Here is a 20,998-nt window from a genome sequence, read left to right as displayed (position 1 = left end):
ACATCTGGGGCTTGAATACCGGATGATTGAAATGTTAGCGGTGCTTGGTATGTCAGTAACACATCTATGTAATACACTAAAAATATATCCTAAACAATGTGCTTTTATCCCTTTCAGATACTTGTTTTGCTGTGTTAGTTATGGAACGTGGCTGCCTTCCTCTAGTTCTCCAAACAATAGCAACGTCCTCTACACATCACCAGTTTCCCAGTGCTGTTTCACTCCCTGTGCAGGTGAATTCCTTCATGCCAATCTAACATCCCTGAGAAACTGCAGATCTCACTTGAATGATACACTGATGGGTGTATTGGTGATAGGCTTCTACTTTATCAATTTCTACATAGAGCTAAATTAAATCGAGCGTCTTTCTGAAATAAATCTGACCTGAGATAATTGCAAATGCAAAATCATCGTAGACGTGACACATTCATCATCAGAATGCTGCTGGTTCCCAGTGAGGGGGGCCCCCACCTGGAGCCTATCTCAGGGGAACAAGGTGCACTCCAGCACTACTCTGTGAATGGAATGCCACTGCGTCACTCACACTACACACAACTGTGAGACCCTGGGAGGGTCGGAGTCAACCAGAGAAGAGCCACACAAACACAGAGGGAACATGAACTTCAGCCAGATGCCTCCCCAGTCCAGAGCTGAACACAAGACCTACAGGCTGTGAGGCAGTAGTGCCACACACCAGCCCACCATACTGATCAAAGGACTTTTATAAGTGATTTTACTCATCAGAACTGAAAACGCTGAAATAACAAATTCATTTTGATTTGTGTCATGTCATGTCATTTGCCAAACCGCTTTATACCGTACGGTGTCGTGGGAAGCCGGAGCCTACCCGGCGAGCAACGAGCGCAAGGCAGGGTACACCCTGGACAGGACGCCAGTCCGTCGCAGGGCCAGTGCAAGCCAGTCATACATGGGGACAGTTTGGAGGCCACGGTAAAGGCCGAGGAGAGAAATCTGGCCCGGACACCGGGATAACTCCCTACTCTTCTCGAGAGATGCCCGGGGATCTTTAATGACCACTGAGAGTCAGGACCTCGGTTTAACGTCTCATCCGAAAGACGGCGCCACTACAGTATAGTGTCCCCATCACTATACCAGGGCATTAGGACCCACACAGACCGCAGGGTGGGCACCCCCCCGCTGGTCCCACTAACACCACTTCCAGCAGCTTTCCCAGGGGGTCTGCCATCCAGGTGCTGACCAGACTCAATCTTGCTGAGCTTCAGTGGGCTGCCGGCTGAGAGCTGAGAGCTGCAGGGAGATATGGCTGCCGGCTGATTTGTGTCATTTGAAATTAAATTAGATTCTAAGATTTCTTTAGAGCATAAAGGAGTACAAAATCAGCCCATCTTTAGGCCACTTGGTTCCTACTATCTTTTTGATCCTTGTGCGTCTAACAGTATTTTCAGCTCTAAATGTCCTTGTTTGTCACTATCCTAGATGTAACAGTGTCCCCTGGTTCCTTTAAACCTTTAGAATGCCTCTAATTGATTATTTTGTCAGTTTCATTTTTTAAAATATTTTTTGTCAAATCTTTTCGTCTCCTCTTTTGCAGGCTGAAAATGCCAACAGAGTCATTTTCAGACCATTGCACTCCACAGTCCAAACGGCTCCTGACCGTTATTACGGTAGTTATTACAGTTTCTTTCCCCTTTTAGTCTGGTAGTTTTAAGGGGACATAGAAACATTGGAGGAAATGTTGTACTGGTGGAAGAACCACCTCAGAGTGATCCTAGGAGTTATTTTAACCTCTTTTATTTCTGTTAAAGAATTTATATATATTGTAATGATGTTTCCTGACAAAAGGGAAGAGTCCCAGTTCCTAAAACTGAGCCCCACATTCTCATTGTGGTTCAAATGTAGAGAACATATTTTACCACTTTCCTCTCGTTTTTATTGCATTATTGAATTATCTCAAAAAAAGACTTTGACAAGTCTACATCAACAAATCTTGTCCATTTATTTTCCTCTTCAAGTTCTCTTCACGCATTTTGTGTGAAATTTTACTGTTAATCCATTCCGAATTCCAGTACCCGAATACCTGCTGTTCACAAACAATATCAGCGGGCTCATTCTTTATTATAATTGTACTTTCTGGAATTTATTTTCTAAACCTGTTCTGAATGACTTTATACAAACACAAATTAAAACATATAAGTAATCGTACCGTGATATGGCTCTAATCTCTGTCGCTCCAGGGGGAATGATCATTGTACAAAAAAAATGGATACCAAAGGTTCCCAGTTACAGGGGTGATCACAAAGTCATACAACATATAAATTCTGGCAAACTACACATTTGCAGCAAAAATGTTTGAATACAAGTTAAGTAGTTTGTTAAAAAGTAACCAGGTAGCTCGGTTCAAAGCTAGATTAGACCAAAATTCAGATCCCTGTTCATTAAAAACATTGAATTCAGGAGAAATAATAGCGACTGAACTCTGATCTTGAATTGGTCGATAGAACTGTATGTTCCAGTCAAACAGACCAGCAAAGCAGGTAGCTTTTAACAGAAAAACAATCCTCAGCCAGACAAATGATTGCTTACTGTTAAAGGTCAAACCTGGAAAACAGGCAGATCTTCCCATTTAACCCCAGAATACATACAGTCTGGAACCAATTTAATAGAACATAACATCAATATCACTACTTTATCAACAGCACATTTTTCTAAAAAGTGAAAAGTAGTTTTCCGTGGACAAAAACACAGTGTCAGTACCAAAATTAAACTGGTGTTGCATGTGATGTTCTGTGCTTGAAATGTCCTTTGAGAAATATAATTGCACCCTTTCCTTACATTGAAGTGCGCATTGCTTCATTTGGTGCACTTCACATGTGTATTCATTGTACTGTCTTTACACAAATAAAACTATAATGGGCAGAAATGAAACCTCGATAAAACATGTACACCTTACATGAGCAATGTGTAGGTGTTTCATCATAAAACACACAGTAGAAAAAATTACAGCATTACAAGAAATTAATATTAGGCACAAATCTTTTTGACATCTAGATAATCATGTACTAATAAAAACACCCAAAGCCTACAGTACATATATTCAACCACTTGAAAACACTGACACCAACTGGACAAAAATGCAATTTACAGGAGGATAACTTCTCACAATTCTCTCCATGTACATTAAACTATGTCACTGATCAGGCTGAATAGCAGTAGCAGGGGTGCAATAGGATTATGTGAAATGATTTCTCACTATACATTTTCGTTAGACACTTGCTATCTTTAGGATTTACAGTATATTTATTTCTTGTTTATTTAGTTCTGTTTACAACTTACAATTAACTGAACATCTGAAATGTCTGACCGTAATAAACTTTATACAGCACCCTTAAAGGTGGCTTCTCGAAGCTCTTTAAAGAATGACAGCAACAATGAACAACTTACACAGGATATGCACGATGAGAATACCCAATGAGTGGAGACAGTAGATAGGGGGACTGAATACAGTAGGAGCACAGGGGTAAAGATCAGAACCTGTGAACCTGACTAGATTACAAACTATACCAGATTCTAGATTATTTTAGCTTCTCTGATTTAGTGTTATGTTTAAAAACAAAATAGTGCAATGTTTATAATGGTATTACTAAGGATATTCTTTCTTTTCTATCAGCAGTTGAAAAGCAATGTTTTAAAACAGTGAGCAATGTAAAGTCCACCCCTGCTTTAAACCAAACATTGCCCCCATGCAGAAAGGTTTTGCAATACTCTGAGTGAGAATTGGTGATCTTTGTCCTCAGAGTGAAGGTTTTGTTTTAAGCTCGTTGTACAGTAGCAGCTGAATAGATTGGTGTCATCATGGTGTCTTGGGACTGGTTTTTATGTTTGACACTTGTGGGGTTCTTTTCCATAACTGGTGCTGATTATGAAGGTAATACTTTTCTATTGCTATTTAAAAATGTTTTTGTAACGTCAACATACGTATACACTAATGACATAATGACTACATATACACTAACAGTGCAGTGTGTTACAGTTGGCATGACTGATTCTTGGATTTAAGATTTTAAAAGTAGTGATCAGGAACAGTAAAGCATTTATTGTGTTTTTGTTTTTTATTTGATTCTTGTAAAGAGTTTTGAAGAGTTTTCACTTTGAAACGAGATGTAAGCTTCATGAATCTCTAAGCTTCTTATCAGGAAATTTTGTGATTTTGTGTTCAGCATACTAATTTCTACTGTTAAAGTGTTGAGTTTTTTCTTAAGTCAGTATTGCTGACTTAAGAAAAGTAAGTTGCACAGTACAGCAGGAATCATTTCAGAGTAAGAGATCAGACTTAAACCAAAAATGTTTTTCTCAAAAGTTTTTTTTTATGTTTTTGGTTTCTTTCATTTCGGTTTTAGTTCTTTATGAGAATATTCCACTGGCCCGTTTCAAGACATCTTTCCCGTTTTCATTTCGAGACAGAAGACCTCAATGAGAGAAAGACAAACACAACAGCACATTCCTGTAGTCATGAGAGAACTTTGCTGCTTTTGATTTGGGATTGAAAGCTATTGCATGCTACACCTGACACTGAAGACGATCGTCTTCGTTCTGGTCTGCATTTGGCACTGTCACACTTCACTTATAGTCTGTATATACCACTGCATTACAGTACAGTGTGTGTATATCATCTAATACATTCAGCAAGAGAAACACGAGCATCTAATAAATGGACTTCGGGGAAATAAATTGTAGCAGCTACACTGACATTTCATTGAACAGACATGGCAAATTCATGATGCTGATCAACATTTCTCATGAGCTGGGTTAATCAACAGAGAGTGGAAATCGCAGGCTAGTTATAAAGGGACTTTGTGCTTGGGTTCACTTCCCAGCCTGCTGTCTGCACGGAGTTTGTATGTTCTCCCTGTGCTTGTGTGGGTTTCTGTTTGTGCTGGTAGGTGTCTGTGTGCACTCTTCGATGGACTGGAGTCCTGTCCAGGGTGTGTCCTGCCTTTGTGTCCGTGGCTTGCCGGGGCAGGCTCCAGCTCCTCGTGGCCCTGTATCGGATAACGCAGTGAGGAAATGGGATGGATGATGTTTGTAAAAAGGAGATAAAACTCAATTGTTTGGTAGAACCAGAAAATTTAAATTTCGGCATCCGCAGCTAAATCGACAATGTAATTCAAGTAGGCTGCAAAGGAACGCGTAAAGGCTGAAAAGAGAAGAAAGGGAACACACCACCCGAAGAAGGCCCCACAGCCGAAATGTTGTGTTTCCTTTCTTCTCTTCTCAGCACGGAATAAAGCTTTACGTGACCCTGAATCGACAATGGCAGGGAAGTGCCATGTGAGAACTCTTCCCGGCTGAAGGCACCGAGTCGGGGGTTTCGGTGTTTCTTGGTCGTGACACAGACAGTCCCCGCTTGATAACGTTGTGCACTTGCCTCACGCTCATTGCTGTGGTGCTGTGGAAGGAAACAGGTCACTGCAGAGCGTCACTTTTCTTCAGTCTTTCAGACCCCGGAGGACGCCGCCCAGATCTTCCGAAGAACCAAGCGTGCGAACTTCATGCTAATCGAGGAGATACTAAAGGGCAACTTGGAAAGAGAGTGCCATGAAGAACTCTGCACCTATGAGGAAGCCAGAGAAGTTTTTGAAGACACAGACAAAACGGTTCGTATTTTTCTTCGTGCATGGACCAAAGCTGCTTTGTTCAGGCATTGTGTTAAACCTACCTCAAATATGTGAAAAGCAGATTAATGGTACTGCTAGTGGTAATGGTATCTGCAGTAACTCACTCGCTGGCCTGGTTAAGCCCTTTCCTCCAGGGGTTACAGACTGTACAGATGCAGGCACAGGGCCAGCGTGCAATTTGATTCAAACTATGGTATTAGTGTGTATGCGCTGTAGGTGATTTAAGACAGCCCTCTTGCTTTTGCAACAGCAAATGATTGTCAGGATATAAACTAAATGTCACACATGGATTCAGCAGATTGAAAGTATTATGATAGTTTATACTGCTATTACCAATTGTACAGTAAATACAAAAAAGGTATGGATGGGGTCTCAGTGTTGGCAGCAATGGCACAAGTAAAGTTTATTTCTAAGTTGAAAATTAGAAGAAATCTAACATTTGGGCTGATGAGCCTTCTTTGGATGTCATCCGTTTTTTTTGTGTGTAATTATTATCTGCAACGATCTTATTACTTTTTGAGTATTCCAATTTGTTCAGATACATTAGGTATCTAATTAGAAAAAAACTACAAACTTTCACCTTAACTACATATCTCTAATTTCTGCCCTTTACACAGACTAGAGTAAAACTTGAACCCTACAGTAAGTCCCATAAAACATTCCCAAAGCACAACCTGTTCCACAAAACTCCCAGCACACCTTCTAAAAGTCTGTGATCACCCCTCTTTGCCTAACCAAACCATAACAGAACTGTGCTGCTGGCTATTTCTAGAAATTATTTTATTCAGAGTGTCTTCAAACAGAGTTGTAAGGTGTAATGTCCTGCAGAGTTGAACTAAAGTCTGTTTTTTTGTGTTTGTTTTCTAGAACAAATTTTGGGCAGTTTACAAAGGTATGTTTTGTGTTCTTACAGAAAGAAATGTCGGTGATGTTTCATGCATATCTAACTTTCTGGATAGTGACACACATTTCTTCAATATTTCTTATGTAGCTAAAGCGTATTTACGGCATTTCCATATTTCTCTCCTAACCAGCTCTTTAGCTCATTGAAAGTGCGCTTCTCATAATGAAAAATAAAGATTCCCTAGAACGCCTGTGAGAGGCACAGTGGAGCGCTGGCTGGCATTGCTGCCTCACGCCGGGGTGCTGTCTGTGTGGAGTTCGAATGCTCTCCGTGCGTTTGTGTGGGTTTCCTCCCGCAGTCCAAAGACATGCTGGGACGTTAATTGGCATCAGGGATAATTGGCCCTGGTGTGAGTGCATGCCCTGCGATGGACTGGCATCCATCAGTTATTTATCACGTATTATACTGATCCACACAGGGCACACCATGCACCGACACTTAATGATAACATACTGTAATGCAGTATAATATATAGATTATATACTCATATAATGTGTAGATATATATTTAATTATAATGCACCGATAATACACTAAAGACATTTTAGCTTAATTGAAAAGCAAAAAAGGGCCTTTAGCTCTCATGACTAATACCTTATTACTTACAGCCGAGATTTTCACTCCTCGTGCTGAAGGGCTGCTTTCCTCCAGATTTTATATCCTGTCCAGGCTGGACCCCGCCTTGTGCTTGTTGCACGCTGGGATAGGCTCTAGCAAACGGACAGATGTATAGACCAGATCTATTCATCGGGATCTGTAGGTTGCATTCCATCTGAGCGCCATTTAAGAAGTTATTTCCTTAAATACTCATACTCGTTTTCCTTTTTAGTTGTTCATAATCTCCAAAAATGTTTTGGCCTGCTGAAGACAGGAACGGTTTAACATTGCTGTGACTCAAAAGCTAAATCCCGGATTCTTCGCCCTTTGACTTGAGTGTAGATGACGCTGTTTCCCTCTTCCCAGATGGTGACCAGTGCAGTCCCAACCCCTGCCAGCACGGAGGGACCTGCACTGACCGGGTTGGAGGATACGAGTGCAAATGCATGGAGCTTTACAGGGGGGCGAACTGTGAAACTGGTAAACACTGTTGAACTAAACAGCTGACGCGGTATTGGTAGCTACACTGTTTACTGACTGGGAATTAATCTGTCGACATGAAAGCTGTTCCCTCGTTTGCTGTCTATCACGGGGAAAAAAATGTAATACTGATCCATGTCAGTGATGAACACTGTCCTGGAGAGACACTCTCCAGGAATCGTGGCTTTATAGGTTACACCAACACCCCAAGACTTAGCACAATTTAACTGTTACCAATTCAGCAAGTGATCTGTTAAATTAGTACTATAAAGGTCATAGGTGACGCTAATCAGAGGACCCTCCTCAAGGTACCAGAGGCCTGTTAATTGAGCCCAAGTTCTTGCTTAATTCATCAATGAGGTGCTGCCCACCTTTACAAATAGCTCACCTGTAATCCTATCTGACACAGTAAGGGTCGGGACTCCTATATGCCATGTATTTGCTATATACTGTAGCAAGTGCATGTGTTGCTTAGGTCCATTCAGATGCAGTCGATTTTTTTTTTACAACCGCAGCAACACCATTTATATTTCTGTTCGTGGTCCCATGTTGTAAAAGGCAGTTTACACCTAGAGCCAGACTGTGCAAAACAGGACAGAGATGTTTACTAGCTGGAAGATGAGAGGATGGGTTAGAACGTATTGGTTTTGACTACACACGTTTAAACGTCCTGGCCCCGGTTTACGAAAGGTGGGACATGTGCATTCCTGTCCTTGTGTCTGTGTGGACTGATTACAGATGTGTCACAGTGCACCATCGATGAGCCCCACAGCTGTGAGCAGTTTTGCCACCCTGAGTCCTATAACGCATTTGTCTGTTCCTGCACCAGAGGATACCAGCTGCATTCAGATGGGAGGTCTTGTATCCCAACAGGTAGTGTGAGCCATACAGTACCTACTGATCGCTTTCCATTTGTTTTGATGACTTTTTTCATTATTCAAGTCAGTTACATGAAGAAGTTTTAGCAGAACTGTGAAAGGCAAAAGGTCCTCATGACTGAGTAATTCCTTATTACTTTCAGCGGAGATATTCAGTCCTGGCCCTGGATGGCTGCTCTCCTCTGCACCTTAGAGGAAATTCACAATCCTCAAAGAATAAAGACCTGGAAGCAGAGGCAGTACAGATCAGTAAATACACAACAGATGCAAGTCAAGTCATTACCAGTATAAAGCGGAATGACACCTGAAGACAGGGCTGCCCTCCAGGTCCAGGACTGAATATCTGTGAACTAAAGCAATAAAAACAGACCAGCCATCAGTAAATCAGGTACAGCAGTTCTGGGGAGCAAAACACTTGAAAGAGCGGTCATGTACTACTGACCAATGAGAGCTGGCCAATGGCATAGTCAGGCTGGGCCATTTGAAAGGGTAAAGATATGCAAGACAGAGTGTGGATTGAGTTTATTTTGATAAGGTTTTATCAAAGGGGTTACATTCTACCTGCATGTTTCCAATTAGTGGACTGAAATGTGCCATCATCTTTCAGGTGTGTGACACCTCTGGGTTGGTTATGTCACAGAGCAACCTTCCAACATAATTACTTTTCACTGAGATAGAGTGTGATAGATGAGTTTTCACTGAGAACAACAGTAATGACATGGCTGTTCGTGTGACGTCCATCGACAGTGAAATTTCCTTGCGGGAAGGGGCATCTCCTAGCCATTCCTGAGGGCAGCGGAAAGGCCAGATCTTCAGAAGCTGAGGCTCTGCTCTGTCCTCAGGGACAATGCCCTTGGCAGGTGACACCAACACATTTCATTATTACTCATTCAACCTTTATTCTTTCTCCAGACATAGCATTCCGATAATGATGACAGAAACAAGGCCAAGTTCTGAAGCTGATTGTAGTTTTATATTTGAGGCCCGTTTTTAAATTTGCAGACACGGGTGTTCCCCAAGGACCAGGGTTGGGAACCAGTCTAATATATTATGGAACTGCTGTTGGGGATTTTTTTCCCTGCTTCCCCTTAAAAGACAGTCAGGAGTCCCTCTCAAAAGTTAAAAGAAGTTTGTATTTCATGCGCATGGGAAGCAAAACACACAGAGATGCTCGGTGTATTTTTCTCAAAGTAATTCAACTAGAACAGTCCTTAAATATTTTTCTGTTATCACACTTCTCTGTGCTCACAAGATTGACAGTTTTCCAAAACCACATCTTCCTCCCTCCCTATTTGCCAAAGCTAGCTTCTTTTAATACAATTGGTTACTTAGGTTTGCTTTACTATATAACAGTATAGAATTACAGAGTAGCCCTTGTGTCTAACAGTCTTCTAATCCAGTTCAAACCAGTTCTAAATGTCCACTTTAAAAAATATTGCATCTTCAGCAGGAAAAGTGTGTATAAAGTTCACAGAGATCCCCCCCAATACTTCTATGCTTTAGAGATTTCTTATCAGTCAGTCTCTCTGTCGTCTCTTGGAGGCCAAACAAACATTATCACTATCTGGTATGTTGCTCATATATAAAATGATGTCTCTTTTCTGGAAAGGCAATGCTCATCAATGAAGACAACCAAGTATTTTGCAGTGGAGCTGTTCTGGGGCAGTACTGGGTGGTGACCACAGCAAGCTGCATCACAGCATTTCAGAGATTTTACGTTTCTGTCGGTAAGCCTCCAAAACTCTTAGGTCCAAACCGAAATAAAGCCCAGACTTTGTTTGGTATTTTTTCTCTTCTCTTACAGCTGGCAATACACGTTCAGAAATAATCTTAGATGAACATGCAGTACTACCCACCACTACTAAGAGCTGGTGCAGCTACAGTAATTGTAGCGTGATGTTGAGGCTATTTTACTAGCTTAAGGTTTCCTACCAACCCCACAACTGTCCATTCTCTCGCCAGGAGGGCCGACCAAGGGTGGCGAGGGTCAGGGACAGATGTTGAACGTGTCTCGATTTGTGGCGCACGCGAGGTACTCGGCCGAGCACGCGGCCAACGATTTAGCTCTCCTCCGCCTGGAAACGCCCCTCGAGCTCAGCCGACGCGTCTTCCCCATTTGCCTGCCCGAGAAGGATTTTGCGGAGAACGTGCTGATGCTGGGGACGGGAGGCGTGAGTGGGGGGCCGAAGGCGGGGGACGCGGGGGGCAGGAACGCCAGCCTCTTGAACAGGCTCTCCTACCTTCCTCTGGAATCCTGCCGGGAGAGGCACAATTTCACCGTCACCAACAAGATGTTCTGCATGGAAGGGGCAGGGGAGGGCGGCTGCGACGTGAAGCCTGGCTCCCCTGTGATAACCTCTTACAAAGGCACCTCGTTCCTCACCGGCATCCTCACCTCCCCGCCCAGCGGCTACGACTGCAGGCAGGGGTACATCTTCAATAAGGTCTCCAGACACCTGCCATGGATTAACCAGCATACAAGGACCTCCACATAGCCAGCCCCGCGGCGCCGGGAAAGAACTGCTTTCACACTCTCGCCCGACAGCCCTGTGCCGCGCAGCGCAGGGAGGCCACGTGCTGAAAAAAGAGCCCAGGAAAACCGTGAGCGCTGACTAAATCGCTAGTGGATAGCTTAGAAAGGGAATAGTTTGTCATCGCCATGTGTACATCCGTGCAAACTTCAAGTGAACAAATCGACGAAAGGAAACCGACATTGATTTATGACCAGCCTGTTGCGCGGGATTTTACAGCAATGTCTAACTTATGGAAAGAGAATAAGATTCAAACTCAATATATATATTTTTTTTGGGTCAAACAATATTTGTTTTCTCCTTCTGTCAGGAACCGGTAATCATGCTATTCTTGTTATAAACTACGCTCACATTTTACAGCCACATACATTTAGCTACGGAATATAACTGCATATTAAACGATGCATCATTGACACAGGACCTCTTACTTGGCATGCTGAACTGTAGGGTAGTGTTGGAGATTACGCCTGTTGCATTTCTGGGCACATATTCAGATGCAGAAATGATCTTTTTTGATGCGGCAGATGACAACGATGACAGTACTCTTTAAAGAGGAACTGCAACTCTGTTTTTCTATTTTGGCGTTAGGAAGAGCATTGATGAGTGCATTTCAAACCACTCTGAAATTAAAATAAAGTAATGCAGAACCTCCAATTCACATCACAAAATAGACTAAATTTCCAGGTATGCATAGTGCCATATTCTACGATTCAGAACGAGGCAAGAAAACATCAGGCGATGAGAAGTGGCCTTATTACACTGTAAAGCAGCAGGCTAGTGAATACATCTCTTTTAATCCAACAGGAATATCATTCTAGACTTCGAGACATTTTTGCTGACAAATACAAAGTTACTTGTTAATTCTGCATGCGGATCATGCTGGAACGTTTCTGCAGTGAACTGTCTGCTGTACAACCTGTACTTATTCACGCGTACATCCCATTGCATTAGTCATTACAGTGACTAGTGAGCAGGAAGGGCCACTTCACAATTTGTGGGAACTCACGCTCTCGCCCGTTGCAAGACCAGTGGTTCGCAACAACATGGTGATGTACAGTACTTTCACAAAGTTCACGATTTTGTGCTGAATTTGCAATTTGTAAATTTTTTATAACATCAAATTATTTTTTTTAGAGATTTAATAACCGGTCTGAGAAACTGGGTCTGCAGTTTCTCTTTAATAGGTGCCAGAATAGAGTAATGCAAACCCAAGCCAAATGCTCAGTGCCCAGCACTCCACACAGCAGAGGACGCTCCTAGAACTGTAGCTCTTTCTTGTATTTCTTTAAGACTGCTGTCTTATCAGTACAGTACATGCGATGAACACCAAAAGAAATTAAAGTAGGAAACAAAGTTTTTTTTGCATCAATTATTTGCATTTTTATTTTTTTCCTCAATTACAGTAGAAATGAAAATAAAAAAATAGCATTTACACAGAATATACCCAATATCAGCTCCTGAACCAAACCAGTCCCCTCCTTGGCCACAGGTTGGGTGATTAAGACACAGTAGAGAGAGGAGGGAATGGGTTCTGTTTACTGACTACCAATTTCTGATGTTGGTGAGAGATGTAACCCTTGATGTGACCCTGCCAGAGACAAACCAGAAACAAATATCAAATTAATGGATGGGGGAAAAACATTTTATGCTCCTCTACCCATTCAAAGCATAAAATCTTTCAAAACATCCCAAAAGACTAGACAAAATCCCTTCACAGTAGAATCACAACTTGAGAACTAAGCTTTGGGGTCAAACTAATGTACTGTACAACTGACACAGGTACAAGACAGTTCTTACCATGTAAATCAAATTTGCAAGAATGCACTGGACTTCATCAATGTCCACATCTTCCACTTGCATAAACTTTAGAGCCACTAAGAACACATCCAGGGGCAGCTGGTGAGCTTTAAGTAACAGATACCTGAGAAAAACAAAAAGTTATACAGGTTTAGTGTGTTTACTGCAATCCTTTTGACACCCTATAGTCAGTTAATAAAACCTCAAAGACAAAACCCTAGTTTTAACCCTTTCCATTCAAACAAATGTTTCGATATTAAAAGAATATTCACAGAATTTTCCCAAACTCACAACTTTGTGCCATAAAACATTTCTTCATCAGTGTCTTATGATGTGGATCCTGCAGTTTTCACTGTGACACAACATAGTTCACTTGGGTTTTTTTTGAGTACCTTTTTAATGATCCAGAGATCACTGTTATGATATCTGAACCAAACCACAACTGCCTAAAACTCTGTGTTTCCACCGAACATGAAACATGTATTAAATGCCTGACTTAAAGAGGTGTTCACCTCCAAGAACACTTAAGAACACTGAATTCCTACAGGTATTACTAAGGTGTGTGACCACTAAAAGCACTGCTTTGCTTTGGGTAAGAATGTCACGTGTTGTTTCTAGAAAAAGACTCCTTTTCTACAGGCAAACAATGACACTAGTTCTGAGACAAAAGAACAAAGTATATTTCCAAAGGCCAGGAGGGAATATTTCAGATGGTGGGATTTTTTTCCCCAGTTAACAACCTGTTTTTCACCAAGCTGTCTATACATAGACTTAGCCGTATTAAGATAAGGGACCTAATTTTGCAGTGTATGCAAACTGCCCACCCAATAGTCACTGAACTGGATAGCCAGCCTGGCCACAATAAAAATGATGGCCAGTGGAATTTACTCCATTTACTGCCTTCCCTTCCAACACCTCTAAGAGCAGGCAAATGTGTGACACATATGGGTAACATGAAATGTAGCACGTTACAGCACGCTTTTTTCCCCCGCCATCGCTCAGCTCCAGTATGACATTTTTAGTGGGCTTTCCGCACACTTTCTTGAAGAGGTTCCTGTAGGTGATAATTTTCAGCTTCTCGAGGATGAGGAAGATGCCACAGCGGATGAAGAACGTCTCGTGTTTCACCAGTGCTTCGTTCAGCAGCAGCAGGTTGCCCTCACTGCCAACCGGACCCCAGGCAGAGAAGAAGAGAAGGAGGAGGTTAACGTGGCGCACAGGTACAAAGAACTCCAATGCCATCGGACAGAGCAGATTCCTGCCGTGAGGGACCAAGAGATCTATAATGGACTCCACAGAAACTGATACAGATCACCTTCTCAAAAAGAAAAATAAATGCAGCCTGCCACTTGAGTGTAAACGAAGTTTTAGATTTCAGATGGTCTACGGCAGGACTTGGGACAATCACAATAGTGTTAATTCATGTATAGCAGCTTATCCAGTTCTCCTGAGCAGAGACTTAGGTCAGGGAGGAGCTAAGCAGCTCTGTTACCTCACAGCCTTGGTAACATCCGCAAACTGAAGGAGATCGTACTTCCGGAGCAGCTGATGTGTTGGCATGTGACCCTGCAGGGCACAGACAAGCTCAAATCAGGCACTGGGAGAAATCAGGCCCGTCGTCGCTTCCCGATCTCCGTCCACAGTCCTCTCATGTGCTCTGGTGTGAGTCCAGGTTCCCTGGTGCGATTTCTGCCCAGACGACTGTGCCCAGCTTGCGACCCATTCTACCCGACTAGCGAGTTGGCACGGGACTCGGCTGTCCAATCTCCAACACGCCAGCGCCCGTATTTATGGCTAGAGATGTCACGTGACGGAACTATAAATTTATTTAAGAGACAGCTGCCGATTAGTGTTTGACTGAAGCCAAACTTAACGTGACTCATTTGCAGCGGGCTCCGTTTTTTTTAAAACTCGTTTTAAAACTGGGAAGGCTGAAAAATGTCCTTCAGAAATCGCTTCGGAGACAGAAATATTGTCAGCGGATGGGCACAAAGGGACCTGACTAAGTGCAATGGTACAATGTAGGTGAAACCTATAAAATCTGTAGTGTGACCATAAAAAACACTGCTGTTAAAGTGGTGCTCTGCTGAGCACTGTGAAATGCCCATCTCAAACAGACCCTGGCCAGCACCTGTGATGGCAGTGTTGTTTCCTTAAGACACAGCCAGACTCACCAAGAGCATTTTGACCGGGAGCAGATAGATGAGAATCATGCGCTTGTTCTTCTGACAAGACCGGTGGCAGTGATGAAAGGCAAACGACAGGTACTCTTCCGCTAGGGGCAGATAAAGACAAATGACCATCAGAAACCAAGCCTTCACAACACACCAGTTAACAAGCCTTAAAACCTGCAGGTCTCCTTGCTGTTTTTGGATGAGGAGCATCTTGCATTTAAACCAAGTCTTGAAATAGCCAAGAAATCCACAGGATTGTTCAAACTCAGGGCAGGGAGGTATGGAGAGGAGCTTAGTATGCAGTGAAGTGCAATTGTGAAAAAACATTGCCAGAAATTAAAAGATTTGTTAGCCAAAAACTGATTAAGTGAAAGAAACATTCCCAGTAATACAATAATTAGAAATGCATGACCTGAGATGATAAATTCATAAATTAATGATAATATATGAAGTCCATATAAAACACACAAACACAAATAAAATTCACATTTACATAAAACACAAAATAAACAGACGTAATTAAAACAAACATACAGAATAAAGGGAAAAGGCCACAAAAAAGGAAGTGCAGCTATTATAAACACTGAATGGTGATGATCGAATGTCTGGTTGGTGCTGATGGCTGAGGTTCCGAGGTAGATCACCGAATACATTCAGTATGTGGGACAAGATACTTTGGGATAAAATGCACAGACAAAGGCTACAGTTACACAACAATGGAGTACACAGATGGGGACTGTGAGGGATGGTGGCCAAGACTGGCAATATACTGTACACATAGCTATGCATGGACTGTGCTGTCCATGCAGCGACTGCGTAAAACAAGGATCTAATGTACATTAAACAAAGGATAACCTCGTCTATTACTGTATAAAAAGCTGCAGAGAGGAGCCCCAGTGGTTGCACTTGAAAAAGAGCTGCTTGACATCAGTCTAAATTCGCAGTCTAGCCGGATCCACACCTTGTTTGAAATCGCTGTCAAACATGGCTTTCCTCCCGACGTAGTACTTGTAGGTGACTCTCTGGGCGATGCTGTACTCGTCTTTCAGGTTGGAGCTGTCGATGGCCCTGATCAGCGGCTTGCACAAGTGCAGCTTGTTGATCTGGAACACAGGTGACCGGAGAGCGATCAGAGCACATCCCGCAGGGCGCGCGGCTGCGGCGACGCCCACCTCAAGACATCGGCCTTACCTTGAAGTAGATCTTGAAAAGCTGGTTGATGAGAAACAGCATCCCCCACTTTTTGGAGTCGTCAATGCCAGCGCGGCTGAAAAACAATCCAGCGGTTGAAACCTCTTACTCTTCCCAGTCCTTTAAACAGAAAGTTGCACTCGGCTGCATTTTATGGCTCGCGGTTTTAATCCGACAGCAAACCAGCGACAATGTTGCACCAAGTTCTGAAATCCTGGAGCAAACAGTGGTTACAGAAGCCTGTCTTCATCAGATCACTGAAGCCTCACTGGATCTAAGAAGTTGCTTCGTTGGAATATTTGCATTTTGTTTCTAGTCACATGTTTGGGATTTTATTTCACTTACAAAATACAGGGTTAGTCAAAACGCTGTCGACAAGTATAAATGCCAATTATTTTACTAAAGTTTTTTCTCCTCCCCGGATGGAGGAGGATTGCAAGGTAACTGTTAGAAACTTTGATATTCATGCTTTCGTCTGAAACCTTTTTTGTCACAGAAACCCAAGTCATTCATTTGCAATAAACCGTCAAAGTTGTCGACAGCATTTTGACTAACGGTTAAAGCTCCAACATGTGTAAGAGCTGGGAACAGACTGTTCACATTGGTCTTATTATTATGAAGTCAATGCAGGGTTTGACTGTGTAACTGCGGGCTCAACTAGAATATTCCAACAGGTGTGTGAGTCGCCAGAACCAGGACTGGGAACCGCTGCCCCTGGGTATCGGAAAAGGCTCAATTCTAGAGAGAATTCTAGAAAGAAAAGCGCTGAGATTGCACACCACTGCTATATGAAGTCTACTGTTCCCCCCACATACAGCAGAAAAAAGAGCTACCAGAAGACAAAAACACAAATCAATAGACACGTTCTAGGTCTGGGGAGCTGCGCCAGCATGCGTGGGCTGCAAAGGAACGAGTAAAGGTCTATTCCGTGCCGAAAAAGGAAAGAGACAAAACGTTTCGGCTGCGGAGCCTTCTTCAGGCGGGAGTCTGCTTTCCTTTTCAGCACGAAATGAAGAAACGACCCGCAGCGAGCGCTTCTTACTTGTCGCTGGCACAGATCCGGAAGCAGCTCATGAGCTGCTCGGCGGCCTTTTCCAGCATGTCCCCCACCTTGCCTTTGCCTTTCTTAGCCAGCTGCTGCTCCGCCTGGGGAAGGCACACACATTTTCTGCTCACTGCGGGCGGACTGCGGCGCGAGATTTCAAGCCGAAAAGTTGCCCCCGCCCCCCGAGCACTCGGTGCACCTCTTGGCCCAGTGAACACCGCGGATAACACTTTCCTTACCTCTACTGCACTGCCTCACAGGAGGAGAGCGCAAAGAGTGCTTTCACTGAACACCAGCTACGGTCACATCACGAAAGATCACATTTACAAGCACTTACATTGTTGGCGAAGATGCGGAGGTCTAATCCCACTGCATACATTATTGGCAGGGCCCTGAAAAAAACAGGCTAAATAAGAGACCAAAGACTAAGGCCACAGAACTCAACGTAGGAGGGGGATTATGGCATCAGTTGAGTTAAGGTTAGGGTTACTACTACAATTACTACTTGGTCTGGATCTCCAGAAAACAGAAATAATGGAGAGAAACAGTAGAAAAAAATGTAAGGAGCACATGAAGGCCAGCTGTGAGCCAGGAGAATGGAAACTGCCCATTATGTCTCAGTGGACTCACAAGAGAAACCTTCCAATAAGAAAGCAATTCTTTGTCCATGGATTTACTTTACTGCATATCCTTACTTGCACACAAACATGAGCACTGCACCAAACTTTGAAAACTGCATCATTCAAATAAACTCAAGAAGAACCGAATGATATTCATACCTGCTGATGATGTGAGCCGTCCCAAAGTTACAATCTTTAGTATGTTGAGTTTGCAAAATCTTTGGATCAGTTGTCTGATTTTACATTTTGGCAAGCAACTTATGATTCAAAAATGTTACAACAATAAGAATTTGTTATTCAAATAATACCGGTATCAGGCCGTTTGTAAAATGTGTTAAATGTATAGATGAGATTTGCTAGGTCTTACCAGTTTTCTTCCTTGTGAGCCTGGAATGCTTTTAAAAATGATGTAAAACATTAAGGAAAAAGAAGAAGCTGTTAATATCCAGGATTAAAGAGCATATCAAAAATATCACTGCACTATAAAAGTACAGATTTGACACTGGGTCTGAATCTAACACCTTTCGCTCAAATTCAATGCATTTCTGAAGAATATTTTTCTACCGTATGTACTGTAAGACAATACAAAGTAAGCAGTTCGGCTATGTCACACAGAATAGCCACATTACAAAAATGTAAGACATTTATCTCGAGCTGCCAAGTGAATTATACGGTAGCTCTTTGTTACTGCTATATTTTGGCTGTGACAACACCATAAAGGGGTTTTGACAACATCCCGCGGCTTAAAAAGAACTGTATTGAAGTAGCTTTTTGGTATGAGGTTGCATCATTATTTTGATGATGCCACAATGCTTTTTGGGGGCTTTCTTTGATGCAAATGATAAACTAATTCAATCAATCCTTCAGCAAAGGATTAATGTACTTATTCTCAGTAAAGTTCTGTTCACTGGTGTAAATAGCATTCAAACGGTCTAAGATTAATTCAAAAAGTTTGCAAGTATTCGAAAGGTACTGCACACCATACACTGTGTTAAAGGATATTGGACCACTACTGTCTGGCACTTGTATGCTTCCACAAAGTCGTGATTTGCTACAGCATATGTACACCTGGAACAAGAAAGAAAGGGACACAAGGTCTGGATTAACAGAAGGCCGTACAGCATCCTCAAGCAAATACTGAATTCTGTCCCACATTCCCACTGAAAGCAACTCCAAATCTGTTGTATTGACAAAGTTGGGCATTATTTCGTGAATTTCAAAACTATTTGTTTCTGCATGACCAGCATAATTCAGAATAATGGACAGACTGCCTAAGCTTCTTTGACAACCCACCTCTTGGTCAGCTTTAATTTGACTACGTCACTGTGCAGTTAGGCAGACACTAGGGATACTGTGGCACTTAGATACACCACGGTACCAGAGCCTTAAATCCTCCCGCCTTACCTCAGATGTGCTGCAACCATTTCATCATGGGGGGGTTCAAGAACCTGCTGGCACTTCTCCTCGGGGCTGGGGAGCTAAGAATTAAGAATTAGCATGCTTCTTTTAGCACACTGACATGTACCATCAGTCCACACAAGCCCCTGTATTTTGGCCTGTATAATTCAGAAGTGTCCCAAGTGCGTGAAGGGAGTTTTGGTCTCTCTAGTAAGTGAAATATATGGCCGGCTGTGGCCCATGAGAATGCAGGGCAATGGTATTTCCATTTCAGCTGATCAGTGAAGTACTTAACAAAACACCGGCTTCAGCAGTCAATGCAAATGTGTTCCAGGCGTTCAGAGATTGTCAGGATACCCCACAAAGCCTGCTGGATTGAGGCTCAACAGAACCAGGGTTGACCTATCCATGACACATGACGCACATACAGTATATGAACATAAAAGATCTGCAGCTCAGTCTAATAAAAAAACAATTGTTCACAGTTATACAAAACAGTAACAGTAAAACACAAACATGTTCACATCATTTTGTTTTACAATAATGATTCGAAATGTAACTTTTCGTCTAAAGTGTGAAAAAGATCTAGTTGTTTGGGTTTCAGGTTTTTGCAAACATCCATCCACCCATTTTTTAACTGCTTCTTTCAATTGGGGGCTGCGGAGAAGCCGGCACCTATCCTGGCAACAAAGGGCACAAGGCAGGATACACCCTGGAGGGGACACCAGTCCATCACAGGGCACACACAGAGGGACAGAGACACAGACAGAGACACCAAAGGCCATATTTACGATCAGGCAATGAACCTGCCAGTATGTCTGGGGGGGATTGTGGGAGGAAACCCACGTGAACACCCTTTTGTGATGATGACTGTATTAATGTGAAATTGTAAAACACAAACCAAAGAGAAGGAGGAACACAGACGACAACACCTCTACCTCTGGTATCGCTCTACGGGTTACTGGCCACGGGTTACAATAGGAGCATCATGCAATAAGGCTTCAACCCTGTTGGCAGCAGCACTCCAAGACTTCACTGCCTCCACTACCGGCACCACGGAGTCTCGGTGCAGCAACAGGATCATTTCAACAACAGATCTGTCTGTGCCACTGCGAGAGGCCAAGATCATGCACATCGTCGAGCAAGATCATCCTGAATCCTGCAGAGCACCATAGCCTAACCTTGAAGTCTTCCTATTAACCTACAGTATGTACAGCAAAATGCATTAACAGCTCCAGAGAGGGAAGAGAGAAACAGTTTCAACAAAACGATATATTAACGAGTTAATAACTAGGTTGATAGTAATAAAGTGTTGTTGTTTTTTTCTTTAATTTTTAACTGGGCCAAAGACGAGGTGTTCAAGTTTACATTGGAGCTCTTTAAAATTTTTGGAACCTCTGAAACTTTTTTCTTAACTTGAATCCCCCAAAAACGCCTTTTGACTAACCCACCAGTTCAGAGCCGTCAACAGTTGTTAACCAATCCGGTTCGCTGCAACAAACATGTTGCCATGGTCACAGTCCATCCAGACCCACCGCGTTTCATCGCAGGCGGACGGGCGTGTCGGCTAACAGCACAGCCCAGACTCCGTCCAGAAGTCCTTCCTGTGGGCCGAACGAGCACCTTAAAGGAATGAGCCACCTGGGACCCACCCCTGTCTTAGCCAACTCTAACCTTAACCCAACTCTGAAGCTCAATGACCCCTTGCACCTACTGTAACTAGACCT

At 42.9% G+C, this 20,998-nt stretch overlaps 2 protein-coding genes across 4 annotated transcripts in view; one reads left to right on the top strand and one right to left on the bottom strand.

Moving 5' to 3' along the window:
* Positions 1-22: 22 nt before the first annotated feature.
* On the top strand, positions 23-12,400 carry prozb (protein Z, vitamin K-dependent plasma glycoprotein b). Of its 2 annotated transcripts, none has more exons than XM_088912483.1 (8): positions 23-233; positions 5,473-5,636; positions 6,525-6,549; positions 7,524-7,637; positions 8,376-8,510; positions 9,263-9,375; positions 10,125-10,242; positions 10,478-12,400. In XM_088912483.1, exons 1-8 carry the CDS (start codon positions 23-25, stop codon positions 11,008-11,010), a joined length of 1,413 nt encoding a protein of 470 aa, XP_088768609.1. In that variant the 3' UTR covers positions 11,011-12,400. The 2 variants fall into 2 exon arrangements, with proteins under 2 accessions (XP_088768609.1, XP_088768610.1); XM_088912484.1 differs by lacking the exon at positions 23-233 and adding an exon at positions 3,047-3,907.
* Positions 12,401-20,998, bottom strand: part of pcid2 (PCI domain containing 2) — a 12,244-nt gene continuing 3,646 nt past the window's right edge. Inside the window, exons 5-16 of one of the 2 annotated variants that reach the window (XM_088912487.1) lie at positions 19,278-19,351; positions 18,854-18,941; positions 18,241-18,260; positions 17,591-17,645; positions 17,251-17,354; positions 16,209-16,284; positions 15,979-16,120; positions 15,018-15,118; positions 14,336-14,409; positions 13,880-14,005; positions 12,844-12,967; positions 12,401-12,634 (exon numbers count right to left, since the gene is read on the bottom strand). In XM_088912487.1, coding sequence (XP_088768613.1) covers positions 12,545-12,634; positions 12,844-12,967; positions 13,880-14,005; positions 14,336-14,409; positions 15,018-15,118; positions 15,979-16,120; positions 16,209-16,284; positions 17,251-17,354; positions 17,591-17,645; positions 18,241-18,260; positions 18,854-18,941; positions 19,278-19,351 — 1,074 coding nt within the window. In that variant the 3' untranslated portion in view covers positions 12,401-12,544. Of the gene's footprint in view, positions 12,635-12,843; positions 12,968-13,879; positions 14,006-14,335; positions 14,410-15,017; positions 15,119-15,978; positions 16,121-16,208; positions 16,285-17,250; positions 17,355-17,590; positions 17,646-18,240; positions 18,283-18,853; positions 18,942-19,277; positions 19,352-20,998 lie in introns of both variants that reach the window. The other variant, XM_088912486.1, reaches the window with a different exon arrangement.

The sequence above is a fragment of the Atractosteus spatula genome, chromosome 4 (genome assembly GCF_055471065.1).
Source record: "Atractosteus spatula isolate fAtrSpa1 chromosome 4, fAtrSpa1.hap1, whole genome shotgun sequence".
NCBI lineage: Eukaryota > Metazoa > Chordata > Actinopteri > Semionotiformes > Lepisosteidae > Atractosteus > Atractosteus spatula.
The sequence above is the reverse complement of the archived record's forward strand: the minus strand, read 5'-3'. Positions and strand labels throughout refer to the sequence as shown.